The sequence below is a fragment of the Lampris incognitus genome, chromosome 5 (genome assembly GCF_029633865.1).
Source record: "Lampris incognitus isolate fLamInc1 chromosome 5, fLamInc1.hap2, whole genome shotgun sequence".
NCBI classification, from domain to species: Eukaryota; Metazoa; Chordata; class Actinopteri; order Lampriformes; family Lampridae; genus Lampris; species Lampris incognitus.
In genome coordinates this window covers 51,067,432-51,087,694 of record NC_079215.1, presented here as the reverse complement: position 1 = coordinate 51,087,694, position 20,263 = coordinate 51,067,432, and the positions used below count along the sequence as shown (strand labels likewise).

General features: G+C 46.6%; 1 protein-coding gene across 1 annotated transcript in view; it reads left to right on the top strand.

Moving 5' to 3' along the window:
- Positions 1-20,263, top strand: part of ptprdb (protein tyrosine phosphatase receptor type Db) — a 95,122-nt gene that overhangs the window by 28,982 nt on the left and 45,877 nt on the right. Inside the window, exons 4-11 of the mRNA XM_056280094.1 lie at positions 3,714-3,902; positions 5,245-5,253; positions 6,706-6,723; positions 8,565-8,675; positions 11,436-11,447; positions 12,931-13,200; positions 13,675-13,784; positions 13,900-14,097. Coding sequence (XP_056136069.1) covers positions 3,714-3,902; positions 5,245-5,253; positions 6,706-6,723; positions 8,565-8,675; positions 11,436-11,447; positions 12,931-13,200; positions 13,675-13,784; positions 13,900-14,097 — 917 coding nt within the window. The remainder of the gene's footprint in view (positions 1-3,713; positions 3,903-5,244; positions 5,254-6,705; positions 6,724-8,564; positions 8,676-11,435; positions 11,448-12,930; positions 13,201-13,674; positions 13,785-13,899; positions 14,098-20,263) is intronic.

Genomic DNA, 20,263 nt, shown 5'->3' with positions numbered 1-20,263 from the left:
TTTGTGTCTTCTTCAGGTACAAAAAGCTTCGTCGTGTGTGTTTCACTGTAGGAATATTTGTTTTGTCGATGAACGCGTGTGTCTACAACTAAATACATCACTGATTCCCAGGGTTTATTTGCGTGTAAAAAGCGGACAGGGAATAAGGGGGGGGGGCAAGAGAACAGACGGGGGAGGGGGGGGTTGAGAGGAGAGTGTCAAGTCAGGTCTAGTCAAATGTATTTGTATTGCCCTAAATCACATTTCAGCCACCGGAGGCTTTACAGTTGCATTTCATTCTGTGCAATATACAACACTCGCTAGACACGCCATTCGGATGAGGAAATCCTCCACGGAAAAACAAACTTGTTGGGGGAAAAAAAAAGAAGTGAGAAAGCGCAGGATGAACGACAGAGGAGGGCTGACTCTTCCAGGATGTACCGACATGCAATAGGTGCGAAGTGGATGGAGTAAAATGAGCCATGTAATTATTACACAAGCTATAGTGAAACCGTGCAGATTATATGCAGTCATTACCTTCCATTCATTCATTCATTCATCATCCATTCATCATAAGCCGCTTCTCTGGGGTTGGGTCGCGGTGGCAGCAAGCTAAGTAGGGCACTCCAGACGACCCTCTCCCCAGCAACGCCCTCCAGCTCCTCCTGGGGGATCCCAAGGCGTTCCCAGGCCAGACTGCACATGTAGTCCCTCCAGCGAGTTCTGGGTCTACCCCGCGGTCTCCTCCCAGTTGGCCGTGCCCGGTAAACCTCCAAAGGAAGGCGCCTAGGGGGCCTCCTAATCAGATGCCCGAACCAAATGCCCGAATCACATACCTGGTTCAGGCAGTTATTACTTGTTGCTGCAAAATAAGCGAAACCCCCCCCCTCCTCCTTTTCTCCCCAATTGTACTTGGCCAATTACCCCACTCTTCCAAGCCGTCCCGGTTGCTGCTGCACCCCCTCTGCCGATCCGGGGAGGGCTGCAGACTACCACATGCCTCCTCCGATACATGTGGAGTCGCCAGCCACTTCTTTTCACCTGACAGTGAGGAGTTTCGCCAGGGGGACGTAGCACGTGGGAGGATCCCCCCCGAACAGACACCCCGACCGACCAGAGGAGGCGCCAGTGCAGCGACCAGGACACATACCCACATCCGGCTTCCCACCCGCAGACACAGCCAATTGTGTCTGCAGGGATGCCAGACCAAGCCGGAGGTAACACAGGGATTCGAACTGACGATCCCCGTGTTGGTAGGCAGTGGAATAGACCACTACACGACCTGGACGCCCCTGAAATAAGCGAAGCTGACTGACTATTTAAGCTATAGCGAACATGATGCTGACTTGCTGACTGTAGAGGCATTGAAAAGAGTTTAGCAAGCTGAGAGAAACAGGGGGAGCGCGAGACAGAGACAAAGAGGAGAGAGCGTGAGGAGGAGATAGGGAGAGGAGGGAATGAGGGAGAGATGGAGAGAAAGAGGGACATTTAAACAGAGACGAATGATCTCCAGCGGTAGCAGTCTCATTGTGCGCCCGCCATCTTCACCCCAGGTAGATGAAATAGAATGCATTATTCTTGCCTACGAGGAACTCGCTTTGAAGTGAGTTTTGCATAATGAACATAGAGAAAATCTAGTTTGTTATGCCGTATGGCTTCTTTATTGCACTTTCTGATTCTCTCTCTCGCTCGCTCGCTCGCTCCCTCGTTTACTTTCACTTTTTCTTGCTTTCACTCTCTTTCTTTGTACCGTGTTCTATTCTTGTCGTCTCTATTCAATTCTAATCTAATCTATTCTATTCTGACTTCCTGTTTGTTATAACCCACTCTTACCATGCCTGCTCGTACACACTTGCACTTGCATGCATGCACACACACACACACACACACACACAGACACACAAGCATACATGCACAAGCAGATATCAACACACAACACAAACACTCTCGCACCGTGTTCTCCTGGTTCATAAATGACCGTGTTCAATTTGCTGGTGTTGTGATTGATTGAAACCAGAGCTGTTAAAAGGCCTCTCACACACACACACACACACACACAGACACACACACAGACACACTCTCACAGCTAGTGTCCCAGCGTTTGGCCTTGGTTCGATGAGCTCGTACCAAAAGCAGCATCTCCTTGGCTTGACTCAACACTACTAGGATTTCCCATTAATGAGGTTCAGTGTAGCTGGGAGGTATGGAGCCAGAAGAGATATTCTTTCTTTTTTTTGTGTGAAAAGGCTGCTTCCTATATTTAAACACTCGCACGTAGTCCTCTTGCCTATCTGTCTGTTCTCATCAGCTCTATCTTTATTCTATTACACTATGGCCGAGGCTGTTTCAAATTGCGGTCCTGAGGAAAGTCGAGAATTTGTTATCAGATTATGATTTTCATCTGGAGGTCGAATGCCAATTCTGCTCATTGATTGAGTTCAGCCTCCTTTGATCCCTCGCCCCCGCCGAGACCCGTTCCCTCCCCCCACTACTCCAAGCTCTCACTTGAATTCGCCGTAGTCGGCCCACAGCCTTTGATTTCCTTTATCACGCTGAAATTACTCCTCACGTTCCATTTAATAGCTTTGGCCGCATGTGAGTTCACATTTGATTTACCGTCCCAAAACACCGCTCCTCAGCCAGATTGGCTTGTTTTATTCATGGAGCCTGAGCTTCCAAAGAGGGTTATCTGACCCGGTACACAGTACACATACCTGGATAACGACTAAGCTGGACTGTCACCGATTCCCAATAGAACAAACATTTGCTTGGTCCTCGCCTGATGTGAAGGCTGTAGCTGCTGGGCTTTAGCAACGTTTATGGGATGTCGTTCCCCGGCACTGCTGAAGTGTTACTCCGGTTGACCCCGCGATGTGATTCTTTAACGAGCCTCGTTTAGTGATTAAAAACTGATGTGAGCCAAATTTAATGTTCTTTTGGAATCCAAATGGACTGTTCTGGTTGTTCTCGAGGGCTAGTTCGCTGTTTTGCAGCGTGTTCACTGCTTTTCCGCTGAATTATCAGAATCAGAATCAGAATACCTTATTTATCCCCGAGGGGAAATTAAGGAAGTTAGTGATCTGGACTTGACTTCTTTACCTTTCACCCTTGATGTGTGTCTGATTTGATTGTTGTGTGAAACCTGCATCATTGTCTGCCCTAAACCGAATTGATAAAGCACTGTGAATTGCATTAGAAATAGTGATTGAGGGGTGTCCGGGTAGCGTAGCGGTCTATTCCGTTGCCTACCAACACGGGGATCGCCAGTTCGAATCCCCGTGTTACCTCCGGCTTGGTCGGGCGTCCCTACAGACACAATTGGCCGTGTCTGCGGGTGGGAAGCCGGATGTGGATATGTGTCCTGGTAGCTGCACTAGCGCCTGCTCTGGTCGGTCGGGGCGCCTGTTCAGGGGGGAGGGGGAACTGGCGGGACTAGCGTGATCCTCCCATGAGCTACATCCCCCTGGCGAAACTCCTCACTGTCAGGTGAAAAGAAGCGGCTGGCGACTCCACATGTATTGGAGGAGGCCATGTGGTAGTCTGCAGCCCTCCCCGGATCAGCAGAGGGGGTGGAGCAGCGACCGGGACGGTTTGGAACAGTGGGGTAATTGGCCAAATACAGTTGGGGAGAAAAGGGGGGAAAATACAACAAAAAAAAGAAGAAAATAGTGATTGAACCTGGGTCAGACGTCAGTGTGCAGCTCTTGTTTGACTCCTGTGTTGAACTTTTGCAGAGGACCAGTTGCCCTCGGGGTTCCCCACCATAGACATGGGCCCCCAGCTAAAGGTGGTGGAGCGCTCCCGGACCGCCACCATGCTCTGCGCGGCCAGTGGCAACCCCGACCCAGAAATCACCTGGTTCAAGGATTTCCTCCCTGTCAACACGTCGAGTAACAATGGACGAATCAAACAGCTTCGCTCAGGTAACCAGTGAGATTTTCTCAGCATTCCTTAACAACCCCCACCCCCCCACCCCCCAGTCCTGCTGGTTTCATATCCGTTAACTTTTTTCCTTTACTTTGGTTTGTCCCCTCTCCCTGGCCTCCGTCTCACCCCGTCTCCCTCCCTCCCGTTCTGTTTCTCACTGTTTCTGCTACAGGGCTTCTGTTTTTCCTTCCCCTCATTCATCCCTTCCTTACTGCTGTTCCGATCCCTTTGCTGTGGTTATTGGCTGTACTCCTCAGCTGCCCCTCTCTTCTCGCGTGGTATGGGTGGACTACCCTGCCGTTGCCAACCTTAACTTTTCAATGCCTTAAAACGGAGCCCGCCGCCTCACAAACTCTCTCTTTGCTTTCCTCCAAACTCCCTGAAGTCTTCCTACGCAAATCACCATCATCAAACTGTTACCGCTTTCACCCATTGGAAACCTTTGGCAAACGAATGGTCGGCTACGCCTCTGAACGCTAAGCATTTATATATCTCAAGACTTGTCTCTGCTGCGAGTACAGAGACCCTGTAGAGCCCCCCCCCCCAAAAAAAAACAACTTAATAAGTGGTCCAAATGCAGATGATGGTGGCTTGTGTAGTAGGAAAGACCTCCCCGGCATAGCTCACCGCTGTGACTATACGCAGTCAAATACGCCTTTTCCCCCCAAATTCTCTTGGCGTTAAACAGTGCCTGGTGTGAGTATATACTTACTTGTCTCACAGACAGTTTTCCATGCTAGCCATAACTGAGTCATTGACAGAAACTGTCGGATCCAAAGAAAGCTGTTTCCAATAGGCACAGTAGTGTGAGAGACCGCATCGTGTTGTAGCTAGGACACGCCATCCTCTACCCACTTCCTGTTTCCTGGGGCCAACCGTGGACCCAATATCCTGCCTTGTGACTGGACGCCCAACTGTCTGCTTCTTTTATTAGTGGATGTGAAACTCTATGCTTCTACCCCTGTTTTTATCACTTTGCTCAACCCTCATCAATCCCTTATTCTGAGTGGCTAAACTGACCTTGACGCTACACTTGTCAAAACAAACGAGCTAATTGTTACAACTCACACGTCAGTGCAAATGTGTTGGTATCTGGGTCCTGTTCTGCAATGTGATAATTAGACAAACTGACTGTGGTCTTAGCCATGACTTATTCGACTCTTCTTTTTTTATTTTTACCACTTTTAGTAGTTAACAACAAATATCCTTGGGTTTTTTTTTTTGTGGTTTTTTTTGAAGTTCCAGTAATGTTTCTTCTAAGTCGACTCTTCTTTGGTGGTGTGATTGTAACGCCATGTCTGTGCTGTTTCTTTTCTCTTTGTATCTTTTTAACTACAGAGTCCTTTGGTAAGTGCTTCTGATCTGAGGCCCACACTCACTCTATCTCTCTTTAAACACTACTGCTTCCTCTGCTGCTGCTGCTTATCTCTCCAATACTGAGGTGTTATTAAAATGCATGGCATGCATTTTACTAACAGTCCCACCTGTCACATACACATACTGTGGAACACGGACGCACACACCCGCGGGGAGGGTGCACGCTCACATTGTAAAGCACACCTACGGGCAACCTCATATACAGATATTACCAACACTAACACACACTCACAGCTTTTTAGACGTATACACACACACACACACACATTCTCACACCTCTCTGTCACCCTGAAGGTAGCTGGCTCACCCTCACCTACATACTATGCACCTGCACCTTTCCACAGCCAAAGAGCAAATTTACCTTTCTCCTCACTCGCACCTATTTACTCCTCCTCTCCCCCACTTATTCAGTTGCTCACTTAATCTCTCTTTCCTCCACTCACATGGCTCTCTCAATCCCTTCTGTATAGAGTTACCCGCTCAATAAGCCATCAGCTCCAGATGGCTGTCAGTGGGCCTATAGTGGAGCCAGTGTTAGAAATCAATAGCTACTAAATTTCAGGTTGCTTAACTTAACTTGACTGTATACCAAGTGCAGTCTGCATACCAAGTCCCCATTGTAATCTGGGTTTAGCTAAGTATGGACTGTCTACGCACGTTTCATTCATGAGTTTTAAACAGGCTGTTCAGTGAAGAACGTGTCAGAGTGGACCACCTCCCCGTGTACTACGGGAAAGGGGGCTTACATTTTCTAGTCGTATTTCACGTCATATTAAAAGAGGTGATACTGACACATGTACCAGGAGCATTTGAATAGAGACAAAGTCAGAGCTAATGAAGGTACATCCTTGCTCTGGCTAGCCTGTATAGTTTTGAGAAGAAGGGCAGCAAGTGTAGGCTTTGGACAGTGAGTATACTAAGGCCCAGTCTCCTCCTAACATTAGAGACCCAGATTACGGGGTCTAAATGAGGACTTGTGTCGTGAGGACATCCTATAGCATAGTGTTGACACTACCCCACCCACCCCCCACCCTGCCACCGCCCCACCCGCCCCTGCTGCAAGTCAATGAAGTTAAATCAATAACCCATCTCCTTTTAGCTCTGTCACTGTGTCACTCCTGTCTAGCTAGTATCTATCTTTCTCCTCCCAGGCTCGTTCTGTCTTTATTTACACTCTACTCTCTTGTCTATTCTTTTTCCTTTTTTTTTTTTTTGGTCTCTCTTTCCTTCCTCCTCTCTCGCTGTCTTCTCTCTAATGATCTGTATGCCGAGTCTTTCCCTCTAATTTGATTCTTCTTCTCTCCAAGCCCCCCTCTACAACTCCCTGTATCCCTCTCTTCCTCTGCCCTTTTCTTTTTTTGTGAAACTAACATTTTCTTCTTCTTGTTCCTCTCTAATCTCGTGCATTCATTGCCCACTCAGGTGGCACACCCATACGAGGTAAGACTGCCGGGAGGACCAACACAACACAAAAGCCTGATTCCACTTCAACCCCTAGTTCCTATTCTTCTCAGAGACCTGAGACGCACTGGTTCAGCTTATCAATATGGGACTGGTCCAGAGCCATTGAGCAGTCACAAACCACGACTCCTGCCATGTTGGTAATGCTGATCTGGTTGCCCGAGACCTTTTTTAATAGGTGTGTGGTAAAAGGTACCAGAGGGGGAATTGGAACTGAGCAAGCAATTCATTATCGAGTGATTTCTAATCACCTTCTGTCCGTTCATTTTCCATTATCTGTTCATTCCTCCATCCATTAACTCTCTAATTCTTCCACACAAAAAAAAGAAAACCCTCCAAAAAAACATCCTTAGTGCTTCCTCCTCTCCGTATTGCGATCTCTCCCATGCATACCCATTTCATTGGTTCAATAAACACGTAGACTTTCACAATGTCTGCTCGGACTTCAACCTTTGGTGTGTTTTGTGTTTACGACTTGAGTTTTTTTGTTTTGTTTTTTTTTTTTTCTGTGTGGTTTAGTTTGAAAAAGCATTCGATCACTTTCCACTCTGGTTTTCTACATTTGAAATTTTTTCCCCTTTTTTTTTCTCCCTTTACTTAAACCAAAGCTTACTTCTTTCTCTTTTTTTTTTGGTCTTGACCTGATTTCGACCCCACCTCGCCTCCTCCTTGGCCGGTATTTGCCCAATCAAATGTCCTAGTTTTGTTTTCCCCCCCAAGCTGTAATGCGCTCAACCTGAAAAGCCCAGATGGTGAAGACTGAGACAAACTTGCAGATAAACTGCTGTATTCACATTACCCCCCCACACACACACACACACATTTACTGACCGACCTATTCTGCATCACTGTTTTTACCATCCAGTTTCTCAAGTCTCTTTTTCTCTCATTTCTGACAAAAAGCCCCAAACAACCACTTTTTTGATAAAGTTTTTCATGGGCGCTTTTTTGCCTTGCCACCTCATCAGTTGTCAAAACTTCTGAATTACTTTTTTTTTTTTTTGACAGTTTTTCTATTTTTCAGGAAGCCAGAAAGCGTCGGCCCCTTTCCAAGGCTTTGCGTATGTCGTTCCCTTTTTGTTTTTGTTTGCCTTGATGGACATTGTTAGATGTCTTTACCTCTTTAGACCTCTTTATTGTGTGGGGGTTTACCGGGCATCATACTCTGATCCCATCTGTGGATCCCAAGGATGATGATGGGGGGGATACTTTATTGTCATGGCAACAAACGTTTCATCCCTTGGAAACGCTACCAAACTGACCCCCCCCCCTTAATACAAATGTCTTAATTTTCAGCAATGAGTTTTCAAAATGCTGTCCTGTGTCAGAACTATTCAACATTTTTTTTTTGGTTGGTTGGTATCAAAGCCTGGCTTGCATTTCAAGACATTCTCATTTTTTTGTAGCCTCAGTGAATTTTCTTCTTCTTTTTTTTTTTTATATACCCTCTCCCGCTTCCAAAGATGGAAGCTTGCCCTTGTTTTGAGTTCACTTTCTGCTGATGGAGGTAGAAACTTATTGTCTCTCAGTAGAACTGACTCCCCTTTGTAGTCGACGGCTCCTCATAACAGCCTCAGCATGTTTTTGCGGGAACCCCCCTCAGTTGATCCAGATTCCCTGAAACCTGTTTTTCTTTTAAATTTTCTATTTTTTTTATGAACTTCTTGCATTTACCATGAGTAAATGTGTTGGATATGATGCACAATTAACACGTTTTACAGTTTCTCTGAATGCCTCCCCCTTTTGTTTCTGTCTGTCTATCTGTCTTACTCGCCCTCCTTTTCTATCCATCACTCCTCTTCTTCGCCCCCTCTTCCCAGGTGCCCTCCAGATAGAACTGAGTGAGGAGTCAGACCAGGGGAAGTACGAGTGTGTCGCCACCAACAGCGATGGGACACGCTACTCCACCCCGGCCAACCTATACGTCAGAGGTAAAGGGTCATGGGTGTGCATGTGCGTGTGTGTGCGAGACAAATCTGGCAACCCACTGTTTCAGAGCAGCACTAAAGTGCAGCACTTTGATTTTTAACGCTTATGTAGTAATGTCATACTGGATGCACAAATTAGCGACATATATTCCATGGAAATGATCGTAGTTAACATAATGGCTTGCCAGTGAATGCACATTTGTCATATTAATGTGATGCTGTTAAATCGACTGTGTTGGAGCAGGGATAGTTGTGTATCTTGGAGCCAGATAAAGCAAGAAGTTTCAATAACGAGATCGACCTCTACAGCAGGGGTTCTCAACCCGAGGGTCGGGACCCCCGAGGGGGTCGTGAGATAATTTCCAGGGGTCGCCAGATGGTTGTAGGGAAAACAAGTGCGAAACTGCCCAGACCCACGACGCACCTGATGTGAAAAATAGGTGTACTGTCTCTCTGTAATCGCTGCGCTGTCACAGCATAAAAGGCGGTGCGGTCTGTGCCGGCCGTCAGTACACTTCAACACTTCTTTGAGAGAGCAACACCATAATAAACGTCAGTATGTTTCGTAGATAATAATAATCATTCTTCATATCAGGATCAGCATGAAAAAACATTGAGTGCTGCAGAAATCGAACATACATCATTGCCACGTTTAAAAAACATTCAGTTTATTGTCACATCAGACATAACAGAAATAACAGCTTCTGCACAAATAACAAGGCTACTCTTTAAGCTTCTTAAGAGGATCCTGGGGTCCAGCGGTCTTGGTGGCTATTGTGCGTGAAGGAACGGTTGTTGAGAAAATCGAAAGACAGCGAGGACAACATCAGACTAACAGCAGGTGCAGTCCAGAACTACAACGTTAATGTATTTAGTTGATATATCAAAGACTAATGTTTAGTACGACACACTCCCACGTGAGTGACCACAATTTGTGTCCATGAGTGAATGACCACAATTTATGATGCATGCATAGCCCATGGCGGCAGTTTCGTGGCGCCATGGGAAAAATAAAATAACATTATAAACTGGGGAGTGGTTTTTACATTACATCGACTGTACCAGTGATATAATTTGCCTTAGAATAGATTTTATTTGGCATCTGAGTAGCGCAGCGGACTATTCCATTGCCTACCAACACAGGGGTCACCGGCTCGAATCCCCGTGTTACCTCCGGCTTGGTCGGGCGTGCTACAGACACAGTTGGCCGTGTCTGTGGGTGGGAAGCCGGATGTGGGTATGTGTCCTGGTTGCTTCGGAAGAGTGGGGTAATTGATTGGCCAGGTACAATTGAGGAGAAAGGGGGTGATAAAATAAAATAAATAAATAAATAAATGAAATTTGAAGGACAGCGAGGACAACATCAGACTAACAGCAAGTGCAGTCCAGGAACAACAAGGTTCATGTATATATTGTTGATATATTGAAGACTAACGCTTAGTAGGTTGCACTCGCGCATGAGTGACCACAATTTGCGTCCATGAGTGAGTGACCACAATGCCGTGGTGCCATGGGAAAAATAACACAACACATTTTAGACTGGGGAATGGTTTTTACATTACATCGCCTGTACCGGCGATATAATTTGCCTTAGAATAGATTTTATTGAGTGGGTTTGTGAGAGTCAAAAGTGTGTGCATTATTTCTATAACTCTAAAAACACTTCATTAAAGGCCAAATCTAATTAGGTGTTGCTCTGTCTGTGGGCAAAGCAATGGTGTCCCAGTGTGCGTTTGGTGGCTTCCGTGTGTTATATTACAGTACTCCCTGAACGGTCTCAGGCAGACAGTTTATAAGTGACCAATGTGTGAGTTAAATGCCCCGGTACTATTGTGCGGGGAGGGTCGTGAACACCAACCTGATTATTCTGGGGGGGGGGGGGGTCCGTGACTCGAAAAGGTTGAGAACCTGCTTCTGTAGTGTGTCTGCGGAGGGAGGGAAGAGCCTTTCTACAGAGGCTATTAATCTCTCTGCCCTCCCTCCTTAGCCTCAGACCTCGGAGAGAGAAAAAAAAACCAAATCATTGTCTGGTTAAGACTCGTGTTTCTCCCCAAATCTAACAGACAGTTCATCTCCTCGGGCGCTGCGTTTCCCCCTCTCTCTTCTTATACAAACACAAAATACGCTCGCACACAAACACAGCCTTCTCACCAAATCTTTAAGATGTTTTCGGTCCTCGGGCCCTTGCTCTGTTGTCTGCCCAGGAAAATGAAAAAAAAAGAGGGTTTAAACAGCATGGCATGCTTCTCTAATATTGCTCCCAGGGGTAAGACACAGTGGCAAATGCAAAGACGCACACATGCATGCACACACACACAAATCTGTGTCATAGGTGGCAAACGCACATGCATGCCACAGTCAGCGATGTGAATCTAATAGCGCCTGCAGAGCCAGCAAAATCCTGCAGCGGTGCTCAGCGAGTGTGTGACAGGCGTTCTGCAGAGACGGCCGTCTGCAGAGACGGCCGTCTTGAACAGCAGGCCCTCCACCCGGAACGACGACTGAGCCCCCCCCCCCCCCCCCCCCGTCTCTCTTCCTTCTCTTATCCTATATTCTCTCTTCTCCAATCTTGTCTTTCTTTCTCTCGGCTTGTCCTCTCTCTCTCGCTCTCTGCCGGGCTGACTTCGCTGTACCTTGTTGTCTCACTGCTGCCTCTCCTGTCCATCTGTTCCCTTGTCGCCTCGCCTCTGATACTCTCTGTTGTGTTTTTTCTCTCTCTCTCTCTCCTTCTGCGACCGTGTTCTGTCCTCCCTCCCTCTCCAGAGCTGCGAGAAGGTTGGTACAGTAACAACAGTGTTGCCTTTGTGAGCCCTCCCCGAGCGTTTCTTTTCTTTTTCATTTTTTTCTTCCTCCCATTGAGCTGCCATTTCTGTTTGTGTTCAGGTTGTTTTGTGTTGTATTGAAGCCTTGAACCATCGAGACACACCGGAGCCCTGTGTACTTTGTGTTTTGCGCATGCTTGTTGTGTGTTTGCTGTGACGGTTCTGAGAACATACTTCTTCTTCCAGTTTATAAAATATTCAACAGAGCACACCAAAAAAAGAAGAAAAAAAAACACAATGAATTAAACATTTTGATATCAAATGTGCTCATGTTAAACCACCTCAGCAGTGAAGTACTCTCTCTCTATCACTCTCACTCTCTCATCTCCTCTATCACTCTCCTCTCTATCACTCTCTCACTCTCTCATCTCCTCTATCACTCTCCTCTCTCTCATTCTATCTCCTCTCTCGTTCTCCTCTCTCTCGCTTTCTCTCTCTATCGCTATTACTCTCTCTTTCTCGCTCTTCTCTTGCTTTCTCTCTCTATCACTCACTCTCTCGCTCACTCTCTCACTCTCCTCTGTCGCTCTCTATCACCCTCCTCTCTCTGTCTCTCATTTTCTCTCTTCTCTTCTCTGTTCTCTTGCTTGCTCTCTGTCACTATCTCTCTCTCCTCGCTCTCTTGCTCTTCTCTCTCGCTTTCTCTCTCTATCACTGTCTCTATTACTCTCTCTATCACTCTCACTCTCTCGCTCACTCTATCACTCTCCGCTCTTGCTCTCTATCACCCTCCTCTCTCCATCACTCTGTCGCTCACTCTATCTCCTCTCTCGCTTTCTCTCTCTATCACTGTCCTCTCTATCACTCTCGCTGTCTGTCTTTCTCCCCTCTCTCTCTCTTGCTTGCTCTCTATCACCCTCTCTATCACTCTCTTACTCTCTCTCTCTCATGTATATATATATATATATATATATACATACAAAATTTGTGTCATCCAAGAGCATGTTGCACAAATGGAAAGGGAAATATCCCCCTATGTTATGTACAACCTCTAACCCATTGCACTGTGCGTAGTGTTTTAGAGTAGGACAAGTGAAAACGCCCCATTTTGAGGACCCCCCCCCACTGCACTGCAACTAAAAACATTTAACTGAAATGTGGATTATTGGTGCCCTGGTAGCCCGATGATTACGGTGTATTCCACATAACAGCTGCGTCCCTGGTTCAACTCCAGCCAGTGGCCTTTTCTGCATGTCTCTCCCTCCCCTTGTTTCCTGTCTGCCGCTTCACTGTCTTCTATGCAATAAAGGCAAAAATCCCAAAAATAGAAATATGGATTATTTCTTAAAGCACAATTAAACTGTTTATGATAACAATTATACAGGTTAGCTGACTTCCCCAATGTGGCGTTTTCACTTCTCCTACCTTTCAGTTTAAGGATGCAACCGCTAACCTTCTCTGTTCCTCCGCCTTGCTCCTTCGCTCTCCCTCCCAAGTTCGCCGTGTCCCCCCGCGGTTCTCCATTCCCCCAGCTGACAGTGAGATCATGCCGGGGGGAAATGTCAACATCACCTGCGTGGCGGTGGGCTCCCCCATGCCCTATGTGAAGTGGATGCTGGGGGCGGAGGACCTGACGCCCGAGGACGACATGCCCATCGGCCGCAACGTTCTGGAGCTGACGGACGTGCGCCAGTCCAACAATTACACATGCGTCGCCATGTCCACGCTGGGGGTGATCGAAGCGGTGGCGCAGATCATCGTCAAAGGTCAGTTCAGTTGGACAACTCGTGTGCGAATTAAGGCGAGTCTATGGAAATGCAGGGTATTTGAATTGGGTATCAGGGCTCTGATTCCCTCACTCCTAGAGGGCTCAGATGCTCCTGTAGAGAAGATCAGATAATGAGGACGACAAAATCCCCCATGAGAAACCGATCCCACAGGTGGGTGCTGGGGAGGTGGTAGGAGCAAAAGGATATATGCAGAGGGCAGCAGCAAAGTAAGCGAGAGCAAGGCAAACCAGCTGATCAGCTCGGTAGATGTGCAGTCAGAGTCAAGCAGAGTCCCTTTGCCTTCCATGTAGATGTGACCACACCTGATGGACTCAACAAGAGTGCCCCTTGAGTTGTCTGTCTGAATTAACTCGCATGATTCATTTTATGTTATTAGCATGTAAACGAGACATAAAGTCACTAAAGGTCAGTCCTATTACATCATGAACTCTCTCGCTCTCCCTCTTTCAGCTCTGCCTAAGGCTCCAGGCACCCCGGTGGTGACAGAGAGAACTGCGACCAGCATCACCCTTACCTGGGACTCTGGCAACCCTGAGCCTGTGTCCTACTACATCATACAGGTGGGGTAGACACACACACGCACACACACACACACAAACATATGACTTCTTAAATACTAAATACACCAATAAATATGTCCTTCCTTTCCACCCTCTCCCTCCTCACTTCACGTAGCACCGCTCGAAAGGCTCGGAGGACCCCTATAAGGAGATCGACGGCATCGCCACGACACGCTACAGTGTGGGTGGCCTTAGCCCTTACTCCCATTATGACTTTCGGGTGGCGGCTGTCAATACCATTGGCCAGGGCCCATCTAGCGAGGTCGTGGAGGCACGCACGGCGGAGCAGGCCCCTTCTTCTCCGCCTCGACAGGTGAGGGCAAATCAATCTGATCCCAACGGGCGCAAACAGAAACTGTGCTGAATTTCAAACGGCATCGATGACACGTGTCGGGCCCGTTCTGCTATCTGGAAAAAGAGGTGCAAAAAAAAAGAAGAAATTACTAAAGCCTAAACGCTCTCAGTATGCATCAAGGATTGCAACTCGCAAATGAGAAAAATAAAGATGCTTTCAATTTTTGCAGAATTTGTTTTAACGAATATCCCCTATGAATATTCAGCATCTCTTGATGAGTGTGCAGCCTGTTTAGAGGGGCACATGCCAGTTCATTCATTCACATAACTGATGTGGTCCACTGAGGATGGAAGTAATTACGGGAGAAGTAAATTACTTTTGTAAAATAATGCAGTGTGAGAGCAGGAGTTAACTAAGCATCCGATCAGTGATGGCAGGTGTATTATGGGAGAAGGAGACATGGTTTGTTGTGTTGAGAGCAGCGGGTTGTCATGGGGGTTGTTGATGGGATGGCAATGTCATGTTGTCATCGTCTCAATTTTATCTGTGGCGCTTTTAGATTTCTTTCATGATATTGACCTTCATATTTCTTTGCAGCAACATTAAAGGTAGAACGACTAGTATTTCCCTAAAAATCAATGTATAAACTCATACAAAAATAATCCCTCTCAATCATCACTTATGACCCACTAGACATGTGTAGCGGTGTCTGTATCTGCAGAGACCCTGTCCTCTGCCTGTATTTTCTTATTTTGCTGTGTACGGGACGTTTCTGGGCGTTAACCTTTGGGTAGCGGGACTCTGTAAAAACGTAGCGACCAGATGCCGGATCCAGATCGTAAGCACACATCCAAGAGGAAGCTACGACAATGGCGGACACAGCGCAGAAAGACGCAAATATAGCGAGGTGAAACGCCAAGTGGACAAAGCTCGTCCCAAAACGAGAGTGAATCTGGGGTCGGCTTTCACCCGCTGGCGAGCACTGAAGGACAGGATGGGGATGAAGAGCGACACGGAGTTGGCCTGTACACTGGGATGTGTTCTGGCAACTGCGGTCAGGGCGGCGTGTCCTTCTGGTGACGTTGAACCGGGGAGGCGAGGCCAACTTTGAACATTGTGTTTACAAACCGCAACCGACAAATCCTACTCATTCTGCCTTTGACTTAATGGCTTAATTTGCTGTATTTTATGAGGACGTTCTCTGTGGTTGGAAGACTTTTAAAACGTCTGCTAGCATATGTCATCATTAACTTAATAGCTAACAAGGAAATCTACCGAAGGGATAATCTGTTCAACTGCAAAGAAAAAAAATGATAATCAAAAAAATAGCAACCAGTAGTTGGGGGCTTTATTGGGCAGTTCCATGGCTTATATGGATAAAATAAATAAATAAATAAATATAGATTTCTCTTGCATAATGTTTAGTTTGCTCATTCAAGATTTTTCCATAATACTGAAGGCCACATCTTGCTGACTTTTCTGCGAGACGTGTCATAAATTAATGTTGCTTGATTTTCCTTTACCCTACCTCATCTTAGGCAGGATAAGTTTTCCTATAAACTGTATTTTACTCAAATTGCCCTGTCTCCGTTTTCATACACCCGGGGCCGGTTTCACCAGCTGCATGTAAAAGATTTGGGTGTAGACCTACACTGGGCTTAGCTACGTCCAGGTTTGTGATAAATATCTACACCTGTTGCACCATCTAGAACTACGACTAGGCACAGCTACGCTCAGCGTAGATGTCCACGCTGACACATTCTACCGCAGTGATGTTGCCACGCCAGTTATGTTGCTATGGTTACAAATTCGCATTTACTGGCGCCAACGAATAGATTAAAAATGACTGCTGAGTCGAAGAAATTAAAATTAAATTACTCTGATTTTGAAACAAGAAATATTGAATTGTATAGGAAATATATGCATATTTTAGTATGCAAACAAAACGAGGCCATAACTAATGAGAAAACACAAGACGTCTGGCAGATGATAACAGCAGCAGTCAATAAAGCAGTGGGTGGATTAGGAAGTCTGGCAGTTGACGAAGTGAAGAAAAAATGGAAAGACTTTCTTCAGGCAGCAAGGAGAGACTCTAGCCCCCCCCCCCCTGCCAAAGCGGGTGGTTAGCACTGTTGCCTCACAGCAAGAAGGTCCTGGGTTCGAACCCCAGGCTGTCCCAGGTCCTTTCTGTGTGGAGTTTGCATGTTCTCCTCGTGTCTGAATGGGTTTCCTCCAGGTGCTCCGGTTTCCTCCCACCATCAAAAAGACATGCATGTTAGGGTTAATACTCCTGCCTCTGCCCCTGAGCAAGGCAGTGGAAAGATGAACTGGACTTGGTCTCTGGGTGCTGCAGCTGCCCACTGCTCCTATACAATAGGATGGCTTAAATGCAGAGAACAAATTCGTTGTAACAATACAATTTGTTGTAAGAATACAATGCAAGTTCATCAGACACCAGTCATGACAATAAGATGGCCTCTTAGTAATAGTAATAGTAATAAAATATTAATAGTAATAAACCTGTTTCCACTGGGTGTACGGAGTGCACAAAGTTTGTGAGGAAAGGTTTCATTTAATGAAGCTGCATCTCTTGCAGAGGATCCCAACCCGCCTTCAGCACCGCGGACAGCTCCGGGAAAACACTGCAGCTGTACCTGCTGGAAGGGCAAGAGGTCCGGACCTCCAATCTGTGTTGCTGGAGAAAGAGATCACAAGAAAGGAGATGGAGACAGAGGAGTTACGGGTGGAAAAGGGGAAGCTTGAGCTCGAGAAACAGAAACTTGCCTTAGAAATCCAGCTATTAGAGCCAAGAGTGACACTGTGTTTATGACCATCTAAATAATCCCAGACAGCCCATACATCTAAATAAATATAAATCCTTGAATAAATCCCCTTACAGCTAAATCAACATTTTAAACATCTACATCAGCAAGCTTGTTTTTTTTTTCTCAACATACATAATTTAATCAATTAATAATTTATTTACAAGCTGTTTATGTGGGCGGCGCGGTGGCGCAGTGGTTAGTGCGGTCACCTCACAGCAAGAAGGTCCTGGGTTCGAGCCCCGGGGTAGTCCAACCTTGGTGGGTCATCCGGGGTCGTCCTCTGTGTGGAGTTTGTATGTTCTCCCCGTGTCTGTGTGGGTTTCCTCCGGGGGCTCCAGTTTCCTCCCACAGTCCAAAGACATGTAGGTCAGGTGAATCAGCCGTACTAAATTGTCCCTAGGTATGAATGTGTGTGTGTGTGTGTGTGTGTGTGTATGTGTGTGTGTGTGTGTGTGTGTGGACCCTGTGATGGCCTCGCGGCCTGTCCAGGGTGTCTCCCCGCCTGCTGCCCAGTGACTGCTTGAATAGGCTCCAGCATCCCCGCGACCCGAGAGCAGGATAAGCGGTTAAGATGATGGATGTTTATGTGTTGTTTTTTTGTGTTTTTTTTGCCAGGACATAGGCAAGTTGCCGTCTCTTCATTTGGAGCATGGGTTGATTTAGGGAAAAGACATAGCCGGATGTAGCCAAGTTCTTTTATTGGCTGATCAGCCGAATTATATTGCTTCTGATGAGACGAGCCGTCACATCCTCCTCTGCAGCTTGTTCTCTAATATGTTCCACCTCTGACTCCACTGGTCCCAAATCCTGCATTGGGAGAGGCACTCTCTTGGCTATGCAAATGTTGTGCAGCACAGCTGCTGCAGAGATGAAGGTGTGTGCCCTCTCTGGCTCCGTCCTGATGTCACTGTGCAAGCCGTGGAATCTAAAAAAGAAAAAATCATTAGTATGCCTATATGCGGTAACTATGCATCATCCCATAACAGTATACCAGTTTAAGTGTAGGCTAAAATAAACAGGGGGTGGACATGTTTCATATATAACCTAAACATAAGCCACACACACCTGCGCTTGAGCACTCCTGTGCAGCGCCCAATGATCGACCTCATCTGTGAGTGCACAACGTTGTACTGCCTTTCCTGCTCCACCCGGGATACCATGACAGGTGTCATCAGCCACTTCTTTAAAGGGTAACCGCTGTCTTCAAATATTATACAAGACAGCCATCCCTCCTTGTGCACACTCCCTCAAGGTGCATGCGTCGTGGGCAGACCCGTACCACCGCGCCACCACATCACTTAATTTCATGTCTGCACCGCACACAGTCTGAACATTGAGTGAAAGTCTTTCCTGTTTACAAAAGGTACTCATTTCTAGATGGTGCCAGGATGTGCACATGAGCACCATCAGCACATCAAAAAATACCGGGTATGCCGGGATCTGCAAAATTTCTCCTTGGGTGTGTGTGGCCTCTTGCCGGGTGGGCAGATGAACATATTGATGAGCCCGATCTTGAAGGGCCGGGGTAACTCATCATATCACCTGGCATGCTGTACTTCTACTTACAATCACCATATCAGTGATGGTATCTGTAAAGATCCACTGGCATGCTTTCTTTTTTTTATTTCGATATACTCTATTGATCCCCATAGGGAAATTACGCTCTGCATTTAAGCCATCCTAGCTGTGTAGCTAGGAGCAGCGGGCAGCCGCCGTGCAGCGCCCGGGGACCAACTCCAGCTCGTCTTTCCATGCCTCATTCAGAGGCACAGACAGGAGTATTAACCCTAACATGCATGTCTTTTTGATGGTGGGGGAAACCGGAGCACCCAGAGAAAACCCACCGCAGACATGGGGAGAACATGCAAACTCCACACAGAAAGGACCCAAGGTCGGACAACCCCAGGGTTTGAACCCAGGACCTTCTTGCTGTGAGATGACGGCACTAACCACTGTGCCACCATGCCATAATTGGAAAAAATTGAAGAGAATTTAGCAGCTGGAGTGCAGGGGACAGCGGGACCGTTCCTATCCATTACATGTTGCAACTGCGGCGATAACTCGTCACTTCATTCAAGCATTTCAGCCCTGCTGAAATGAAATCTCTCAATGAGTTCTCAAACTCCATATATATATCCAGAGGGTTGGCACAGACTTAAGGGTGTGACCATCCATCGATTCAACGATCAACGACCCAGTATCATTGATGCGAAGCAAAAACATCGAGATACACCTAGGATGTGAACAATTTAAACCACCAAGCACACAGACTAGTCCTGGGTACGATGTTAAACTGCAACCGTCGGGTTGTCGGCGACTAAACCGGCACCCCCACTTCAACCCTTGGGGTTGTTGTGAGGAGGGTGTGTGGACACCCAGCAGGACTAAAAACAAAACCTGTCAAAGGGCGGATGAGTTCCTCTGTGAACCAACGGCCATCCATACCTGGAGAGGACATAGGGACCACCAGGTACTCCCCCCACTGAAACACAATGATGACCCAACCTGTTGAGGCATCAGCTGTAATCCTACGACCTCAAAAAAGGTTATGGAACTGGTGGTGATGATGATGATGATGAAGCACACAGACAGACCCTTGTAAATCCACGGTGATGAGGCATAGATGTTCATGGATTATATTCATAATGGAAAGGTCATCGAGGGCTCTTTAAGTTAGCTGATAAAAAAAAAACATTTGCACTTGAGCATTAAAAATGTGGCACGTTATAGTGAACAACAGGAGGTCTATTTTTATTCTTTTTATTAAAACGAATGGATTGTTTTTCATTTAAATGTCTGGAAGGGCTCAGGAATGAAATTGTCAGATCTTATTCTAGTTGTTTTTTGTGAGCTGATATAACTGTATTAAATGAGCATATGACATCATCTCGTATCGACTGAATCAAATGGAAATCGTGTCGTGGCAGACTTTGTCGTATCGTATCGTTGTTCAGAGCATCGATGTGATATCGTATCGTGATGAAACTTGTGATTTACGCCCCTATATGCAGTCTCTCATTATTCTTTCACGCCTGAAGCCCGCTGATAGTGTAGCCTGTTAGCCTCAGATGTAGCGCTACACCTAGATGGCGCAACAGGTATTCATTCTACGGAGGGCTGAAGGTGCATTTTAAATCCAGTCTAGTCTTATGACCGGGTGTACATCTAACCGGTGCAGCTAACCAGCCCCGGTCTTTTGTAACATGTGATTACTCATCAAAGTTTTACAAGCTCTTATATACGTAGTGCCACCGGGTGAACCTTTTATCACTGGGCACGGTATGAAAAACAACACAAAACAAACAAAAAAAATCAGCAAAACTGCTCTAAATGTGATCTCCACAGATCCTTAGTAACGT